The 9,079-nt window shown below is 41.3% G+C and overlaps 1 protein-coding gene across 3 annotated transcripts in view; it reads left to right on the forward strand.

Annotated features, from left to right (window-relative positions):
• The window catches only part of ncoa1 (nuclear receptor coactivator 1), a 49,126-nt gene that overhangs the window by 24,942 nt on the left and 15,105 nt on the right, over positions 1 to 9,079 (forward strand). For 2 of the 3 annotated variants that reach the window (XM_053646552.1, XM_053646559.1), the window contains exons 4-5: positions 374 to 540; positions 8,115 to 8,221. In XM_053646552.1, the coding sequence (XP_053502527.1) occupies positions 374 to 540; positions 8,115 to 8,221 (274 nt within the window). Of the gene's footprint in view, positions 1 to 373; positions 541 to 1,179; positions 1,753 to 8,114; positions 8,222 to 9,079 lie in introns of those variants that run through there. The other variant, XM_053646568.1, reaches the window with a different exon arrangement.

Below are 9,079 nucleotides of genomic sequence, written 5' to 3' on the forward strand. Positions count from 1 at the left end.
TTAGATCCTCCCTAAGTGTGACGAGGTCTCTCCACCGCTGCCGGTCCTTGGCCAGCGCTTCAACTTCATCCCAGGATACGCCGGTGAGCTTGAGATAGTTGATGAGGTTTGGCGCCAGGTGGTGCGGGGTCGGCCCTGGCCTGTTGTTGAGTGAATCAAATCGAATTTAATTGTTCTGAATTTTCCAAAAATCACTTGATTTGGATCGAAAACCAATTAATCGTGGATTTATTTGATTCGCTGGCAACCCAAATATTCACACCTCTAGTACTGAACTTTTCTTTTCTGTTTAGATTTTTCTGTACTTTGTAGTCCTGAAATGCATTGGTTTGTGCCTTTTGGGTCACTGTCTGTTCTGTCTGTGTTTCTGCAGCGGGGAGAAGTGGCGCAGGGAGCTGGAGAGCCGCTACATTGATGAGCTGGCTGAGCTGCTGTCGGCCAACATGGGTGACCTCGCCAGCCTTAGCATGAAGCCAGACAAATGCCACATCCTCAAGAGTATGGTGGACCAGATCCAGCAGATCAAGCGGCGGGAGCAGGGTAAGCAGCTCACACTGAGTCCCTGTCCTGCTTTTGGCATCTGAATGGCACGCTGTGCAGCATCCTCCAACACCATGTTGCATTCATTAACACTTCAGACTTGGTTTGCCTTTCTAAGCATAACCACAAACCCTTTTAGGTAATTCAGTAGGACCATCCTCTACGTAAAGCGCTTCTGAGCGGAACACCTTACACTTGTTTTTCCACACACTCAGTTTACACAAAGGTTCATGCACATGCACGTTTGATAAATAAGGCCCAGGCTTCTTAGGAGAGAATTAAGAATCTGTGGATTTGAGCAGTTTTATCATGCATGCTGAGGGAATTTTCTGAAAGTTATTTGGAAGGAATTAGTATTACATGATGATTACACGATTAACCGTTTCAGCGCTCATTTGTTTCTGCTCCCCCGTTTCCCCACATTTTCTATTTGTGCTTGCAATGAGAGGAGGTGTTTATTCTTTGTGGTTTACTCTTTAATGAGTATTCAGTCAGTGAAATGCAATAAGTCATGGTCAGAGGCCGTACTATAACGCACTGGAGTTTAGATAACACAAGCATGTTCGCTGAACCTCTTTGTTTATCAGCAACGTTGGCTCTTAGTGATTATTTGGAGATCTTTGGAAGGTGTGTTGGCACGTGGCCTTGTGAAGATTTCTTCATAAATATTTTTGGCGTAATGATTAGTTTAATTTGCATTAATAATGTGTTCCACGTTCATTTCAGAGGTAGACGTGAATCTGCAGTGACAAAGGACTCAATGAACTATTTATAATGTTTTTATAATGAGGTGTGTGGTAGGTATATCTGACTGTTAAAGACATAGATGATAAGCTGCTTCTTGTAAACCACTAGGTCTAAATTACCTGGAATGAGTCTTTCATGGATCCCTAAAAACATCTTAAAATATATTTTTTAAATGTAAGGTCTCAAAAAGTCTTAAATATGCTGTTTTAAAGTCTTCCGTATAAAATTAAATTCTGAGCGTAGAATTTAAAACATCTTTGTATACGTGGTAATATCTATGAGAATTCAACTTTTGTGGTTTCTCGTTTTCTATACTTACATACCGAGCTCTGACTCGCGTAACTTTTCACACTGTTTTTGTTTTTCCATGATTGTTGGAGGAGGAGGTGAGAAGGAATTGGAGAAGTGGAAATTCAAGATGAAAAATACCAGGACTAGGTGGCAGCAACAAGCAACAGTTTTGAGGTTAGATAGTCTGCCTAAAGATGTCTAACACCTCGCTAGCTAAGTGTTGATTTGCTCATGATTTGCTCTGGTTTTGGAGAGATGCACTCCATTTATAAACAGAATGAATCCAGTTTGTAATCAGATAGCTGTTGTGAAAATCTCCGTTATGCTCCTGCTCCATCACAGCATCATCCAAAACGGAGAAGAGCGCTTACACACACTGTACAGCGGGCAAAGTTATAAAATGTTTAAATTGCCCTATACAAATCTGTTAGCACCCACAATTCCTTGCAGACTGAGGATGTGCATTGATCTCCTTTCAGTGGATTTTCTGAATAAAGTGTTGACATGCAGCACATTTCTGATTAAAAACAGGCATATTCCAGGGGTGTTAGTCAGAATATTATCTTAATCTGAATCGTTTACATGACTCAATAATAATTAGAATATTGCCAAATTCTGATTAATATCAGAATATTGATGTGCATGTAAACTAAGTCAGTGGTTATTAAAAGACAGAGATCAGTCACATGAAGAAATGACGACCAGGCTCCACTAAATTAAACGTGGAAAATTTACCTCAGCTGATGCTGAATGTCTTAAACACATTTGTCAGTGATGTTTTCCATCTCCATCAGTAGAGCAGGTTATAAATGTACAGGTAGGTGGGACTTGTTTCTGTGGAATTGGAATGAAATGTGATAAAAGGAGATAAATGTTATTTAAGCACAGTCCAGTTCAGGAAAGCCTGTAGTATTCAGAAACATATAAAGTAGGAAATGTGAAAGGGTTTTGCAGAGGAGCACAGGCACTTCAGTTTATTTGGGTTTGTTTTGTTCCGGTGTCTACACAGGGTTGATTTTCATTTGACCCGGTCTTAAAAAGTATTTTTAAAAAGCATTGAATTTGATTTTAAAAAACAACAAAAAAAACTCTACAGCCACCCTGTACACGTTTGCTTGTATCCAGAGAGGTGTACACATCAGCTGCTGTTGTTTGTCAAATGTGCAGTTTGCCACTGAGCTATAAAACTAAAAGTGCAATCTTCAGACAGCAGGGATTGTCTCATTCACTACCTTAATGGCAAAATTGTTTACATTTTATTTTCCACCTATTTTTCGTCTTTAGATCGTCTAATACAGAGACACGTGTACTTCTGTTAGTAATAAAACATTTCATAACCCCTATAGCCACATAACAGCGATTTGAAATGCTGATCAGTTTCACCAATTGTGTAACATGTCGCTCATGAAGTTTAGTAAGTGTACAATAAGAGCTGGAGATTCAGCTCTATATCATATTGATAACGGTGTTATTTATCATTGGGTTATAACTTATTTGCTTAACCTAAAGCTAAATTAAGCTAGGAATAGAGGTGTGTCACACACGGAGAATGAAGGGTCCAAGGCTGGTAGATTTCACTATGAACCTGTCAGATAAATCTGACTGACTGCATGTATTCTTGTACACTGCAGTGGAAAAAGTATTTATCCTCTTTCTGATTTCTTCTGCCTGTAGTTGTTACCAAAAAGAGAACATTTTACAAGTTTGAATGCTCAGATAGCTCTTAGGAGAAAGCGTTAGGAGAAAGGGTGAGGAGAAGGAGTGAGGAGAAAGTGTTAAGAGAAAGCGTTATTAGAAAGGGTGAGGAGAAGGTGTTAGGAGAAAGCGTTAAGAGAAAGAGTGAGGAGACGGCGTTAGGAGAAAGGTTGAGTAGAAGGTGTTAGGAGAAAGGGTGAGGAGAAGGCATGAGGAGAAAGCGTGAGGAGAAAGCGTGAGGAGAAGGAGTTAGGAGAAAGCGTTAAGAGAAAGCGTTAAGAGAAAGCGTGAGGAGAAAGCATTAGGAGAAAGCGTTAGGAAAAAGGGTGAGGAGACGGTGTTAGGAGAAAGGGTGAGGACAAGGTGTTAGGAGAAAGGTTGAGTAGAAGGTGTTAGGAGAAAGGTTGAGTAGAAGGCATGAGGAGAAGGAGTGAGGAGAAAGCGTTATGAGAAAGCGCGAGGAGAAAGCGTTAGGAGAAAACGTTAGGAAAAAGGGTGAGGAGACGGCGTTAGGAGAAAGGGTGAGTAGAAGGTGTTAGGAGAAAGGGTGAGGAGAAAGCGTTGAGGAGAAAGCGTTGAGGAGAAAGCGTTGAGGAGAAAGCGTTGAGGAGAAAGCGTTAGGAGAAAGCGTTAGGAGAAAGGCTGAGGAGAAGGAGTGAGGAGAAAGCGTGAGGAGAAGGAGTGAGGAGAAGGCGTGAGGAGAAGGAGTGAGGAGAAAGGGTGAGGAGAAGGCGTGAGGAGAAGGGGTGAGGAGAAGGGGTGAGGCGAAAGGGTGAGTAGAAAGTATTAGGAGAAAGGGTGAGGAGAAGGGGTGAGGAGAAAGGGTGAGTAGAAGGTATTAGGAGAAAGGGTGAGGAGAAGGCGTGAGGAGAAAGCGTGAGGAGAAGGAGTTAGGAGAAAGCGTTAAGAGAAAGCGTTAAGAGAAAGCGCGAGGAGAAAGCATTAGGAGAAAGCGTTAGGAAAAAGGGTGAGGAGACGGTGTTAGGAGAAAGGGTGAGGACAAGGTGTTAGGAGAAAGGTTGAGTAGAAGGTGTTAGGAGAAAGGTTGAGTAGAAGGCATGAGGAGAAGGAGTGAGGAGAAAGCGTTATGAGAAAGCGCGAGGAGAAAGCGTTAGGAGAAAACGTTAGGAAAAAGGGTGAGGAGACGGCGTTAGGAGAAAGGGTGAGTAGAAGGTGTTAGGAGAAAGGGTGAGGAGAAGGTGTTAGGAGAAAGCGTGAGGAGAAAGCGTTGAGGAGAAAGCGTTAGGAGAAAGCGTTAGGAGAAAGGCTGAGGAGAAGGAGTGAGGAGAAGGAGTGAGGACAAGGAGTGAGGAGAAGGCGTGAGGAGAAGGAGTGAGGAGAAGGAGTGAGGAGAAAGGGTGAGGAGAAGGCGTGAGGAGAAGGGGTGAGGAGAAGGGGTGAGGCGAAAGGGTGAGTAGAAAGTATTAGGAGAAAGGGTGAGGAGAAGGGGTGAGGAGAAAGGGTGAGTAGAAGGTATTAGGAGAAAGGGTGAGGAGAAGGGGTAGGAGAAAGGGTTAGGAAAAAGCTTGAGGAGAAGGCGTGAGGAGAAGGCGTGAGGAGAAAGAGGAAGAGTATGATCTGGTTTGGTTGTGGTTAGGCAGAAGTCCATGAGCTCTAACAGTGGAACTACTAACTGTACAGCTTACTGAGGTTCTCAATCCACTATTGTGTAAGGAATGGCTTGGGGAACCTACAAATTTACCCACAGAGCATTATATTTGATTGGATGTGCAGAAGGATGAAACATTTGGAGCTGCTTTGTAACAGGTGGTATTTTATATAAATTTATTTAAACCTCGTACTAAACAGAGTAAATTATCTAGGATCAAACGTCTGATGTGTCCTTCATGACCCTGGACATCTTCTGGGCTAACCCCCCCGCCCCCCTTTTTCTTTGAGCCCTCACACCATGGTGGTGGGAAGGGCCGCGGGGCGTGTGAGAGAATGACCAATGGCAGTGCTCCACTGCCCCCTGACCTTGTGCAAGAGAGGGGCCTCACACAGGCTTTGCTTCTCTCATGGTGTCAGCTCTGTTACACAAGGACATGTGCTGGGCTCTGTAGCTTTTCCTCCAATACCACGAGGAGACCACGAGCTTTAGAGTGTGCGCGCGAGTACTGTAATATAGTGTAGTCTCTTCCTCCATGGAGTCCATCCTGATTTCTGAACTATAGCTGATTTCTGAATCAGAGACAATCAGAGACCATCAGCACAGCTGCTCAGTTACAGTGTGATACTGTCTGAGCCATGGAAGAAGTTTCATTTAAAAATGTGATGCTGAACTCCTTTCAGAAAATAGCCATTTGATAATATAACTGCTAGGACCTGCTGTGAGCTGTGTGTTTTAGTCATATAAACATGTTTATCATGAATTAACCCCTTACTGTCTTGCCTCCAGGCAGCAGGAACACTTTTGAGTTGCTGCAAAAAAAAAAAAAGTTTATTCTTCATCATGAGGTTGAGGAGCCAGTGCTAACCAAAAGAAATGCAACTATTGTTCACCTGATGTGTATTTTCTCTTGCAACAGTTGCTTTAACCAAAGTTCCACTATTTTCTATTCAGTTAAAAATGATTTTTTTGCTGTACATTAGAATTGTTGTACATTATTCTATTATGTATAAGATGAATCCCCGTTTGTTCTACTGAACTTCAGAGAAGTATAAAGCAGAAGGAGATGATGGTGAGGATGAGATGTGTGGCATGTTTGAAAAGCAGTGCTGTTTGTGTTTCACTTCATCACTAATCCCTGGGTTCAGTCATTCATCACTAATCCCTATGGTCAGTCATTAATCACTTCATCACTAATCCCTAGGTTCAGTCATTCGTCACTTCACTAATCCCTAGGTTCAGTCATTAATCACTTCATCACTAATCCCTAGGTTCAATCATTCGTCACTTCACTAATCCCTAGGTTCAGTCATTCATCACTAATCCCTATGGTCAGTCATTAATCACTTCATCACTAATCCCTATGTTCAGTCGTTCATCATTAATCCCTGTGTTTAGTCATTCATCACTACATCACTAATGCCTAGGTTCAGTCATTCATCACTTCACTAATCCCTAGGTTCAGCCATTCATCACTAATCCTTATGTTCAGTCAACATGCATGGTACTTTAATAACGGTGCGAGTCAGAGATTCTCTGATGCATCGATTTTAAAAAGGTGAATTTAAATCTCACTTGGACATTATAATGTAATTTAATCATCACAAACAAATTTATTGTCATTTATTTTGTTTACCTCTGTATCATTTTATCAATTAAGCAAGCATTTTGGTCTGCCTCGTTCATCATGTGAGAAACTTGTTACCGATGCAGCATGTAAACAAGTTAATTGTTTAAACAAGTTAAATATAATTAAGCTCTTTATTTAGTACAACTTGTATTCTACTGCTAAATTAATGAAATAATTATGCTTTTATAATATTCTAATATCCGGACCATTATTCAGTAGGTTTTGTTGTGTGATGTTTCTGTATGATGTAAATCACACATGGCTGCTTTAAGAAACAATGCCTTTTTTTTTTTTTTGCTGTGTGAGCTGTGGTCCTTTGACATCAAGGCTTTTCCATATGACCTCTGAAACACACAAGGTGAAGTCCATCCCAAACATAAAATGATAAGTCAATAGTTCCAGAGGACATTAGCTTTATTTGCATAGAATAATTGGGCTCAGGTTTGCTTTAGGGCTGTCTGGTCGGCTTGTTTGTTCTACTTTCATATCCGGTCCTGACTTAGAACGCTGTGAGTAATTCATAGGAGAGCCTTCACATGGCACTCTGTTAATAAAAGTAGTGTTGACTGGGAGGCAGAGGCTGAAAGGTGTGTGAGGGAGGGAGGGGGGGGGGGGCAAAATGATGACACAAGGGTGATGTGAGCTACTGTCTCAGATCAGCAGCCCAGTGTTTTTCTGAGCCCCAGTGTTCTCTGAACGGCCCTCTTTTGTTTCTCTCAGCAGGACATCTGACAGTATTGGAAGCGTAATCCTGGTGCCACGCCTTCACTGCAGCTCCTCGTGGTTAAACCCATCGGTTTGTGTTCCTCACACCCCATTTGTCACTTGTACTGGTAACACATGTCCCGTTTTATCTCCTCTTTCTGCTCCGCCTTTGACCCTTCTTAAAACGCTCCTGTTACCAGCACAACAAGTGATTTGGGAGGCAGAACGCCAACACGGACTGCCTCGCACACATTCGACTGTGTTTGGAAAGCTACATTGCTATTATGCATGTAAATATGGCACACGGCAACGCACACAAAATCCTGCATCTAAAGTTAGAGGCTTCTTCAAGGAGTAGTTGCTCGGAATAAAACCCAAAACAAACAGATTCGAGCCTCTGCTCTATCCAGCTGTTGGAATAGGCCACGTTCTCATATGGCGGTTTGACGGTTTTGATCTGGAAGATGAATGGAAAGGTTGAGCTCCTTGGCTGCAGAATAATCACCGACACGTCATATAAGGTTTTGAGTTTGATGGGGACATAAACACCAGCACTGTGGATTTTGCTTTTCTTTGCAGTCTTTTTCTTGAGCAACTGAAGATCTTGTTGTGGTTGGCTTCAACCCAGAACTACTTGTGTGCTAGAGGGGCATTAGGTGAATTGTCTTGTGTTGTGCTTTAATCTGGTCCTCTTTTAGGAGGCATATGGGTATGTGTGGTGTGTTCATCCTGAAGACAGTACTACAGAAAATGAATCTGTTCCAATACTTGTGCATTTGTTATATAAAAAATATGGGAAAATGTCACTAAGCCAAACAGTGAATACCTGACACTGAATGTTACGTGTTAGTTGCTAGCAGTTCACATATTATACTGGAATGTCCTGTGTGTCCACAGAGAAATTAGCTCTGATGTCCCCTGATGACGAGGTGCAGAAGAGCGACGTGTCCTCCAGCAGTCAGGGCATGGTGGAGAAGGAGGCTCTCGGTCCTCTCCTCCTTGAGGTATGTGACATTAGAAGGTGTTTTTTTATTTATATTTTTGGTTGATTCTGATTTGTGTTAGAAATACACAAAAAAAAGCACCACACCACATACATCATGACTTTATAGTAGGGCTTCATGATGTGGACAGAAATGCAGTTAAGCTGCTTTATATTTCAAAAGTTCTATGACGTGCACCCTTATCATCATCATCATCATCATCATCATAATTTATTTAATGCCTTATAAATTCACTACAGATGCACTGTACCTAGACTGTATTGTGATACAATACAATACATATTGTATTGTATCACAATACATATAGTTCTGTTTGAGATAAAACTGTGCCAGAAAAACAGCAGAATGCAACTCCGTTTAAGTCTTAACATATGTACCATATTTATTATTACATATTTATTTAATTAATGAGATTAAAACATAATCCCCACTAAAAATAAGTGCAGTTGATTCGAACAGAAACATAATTCCTAGGGCTGGGCGATATGACAAATATGACATCATGAAAAGTATTGCCAGTCTCAAGTATTGCCACTTGAGGACATTTCTGTGATACACAATGCGTATCACGATATATAATTTAGCTAACAATCTGTCTGCAAAACAGTAGTAAAAGAAAAAAAATAAAAAAACGTTAAACTGACTTTGGCAATACTTTAATGCCTACAAAGACAAAGATTATGTAAAAATAATTTTTATACGTGAAATCAGTGGCATCCATTCAGCACTGTTTAATCACCTTACCAACGATATCTCAGAAAAGTGCATCACTTTATCATTTATCACGATATTGATATTATATCAATTTATCACCCAGCCCTAATAACTGCTGTCACATTTAACACTAAACCTGGTTCT

This window comes from Ictalurus furcatus, chromosome 2 (assembly GCF_023375685.1).
Source record: "Ictalurus furcatus strain D&B chromosome 2, Billie_1.0, whole genome shotgun sequence".
Classification (NCBI taxonomy): Eukaryota; Metazoa; Chordata; class Actinopteri; order Siluriformes; family Ictaluridae; genus Ictalurus; species Ictalurus furcatus.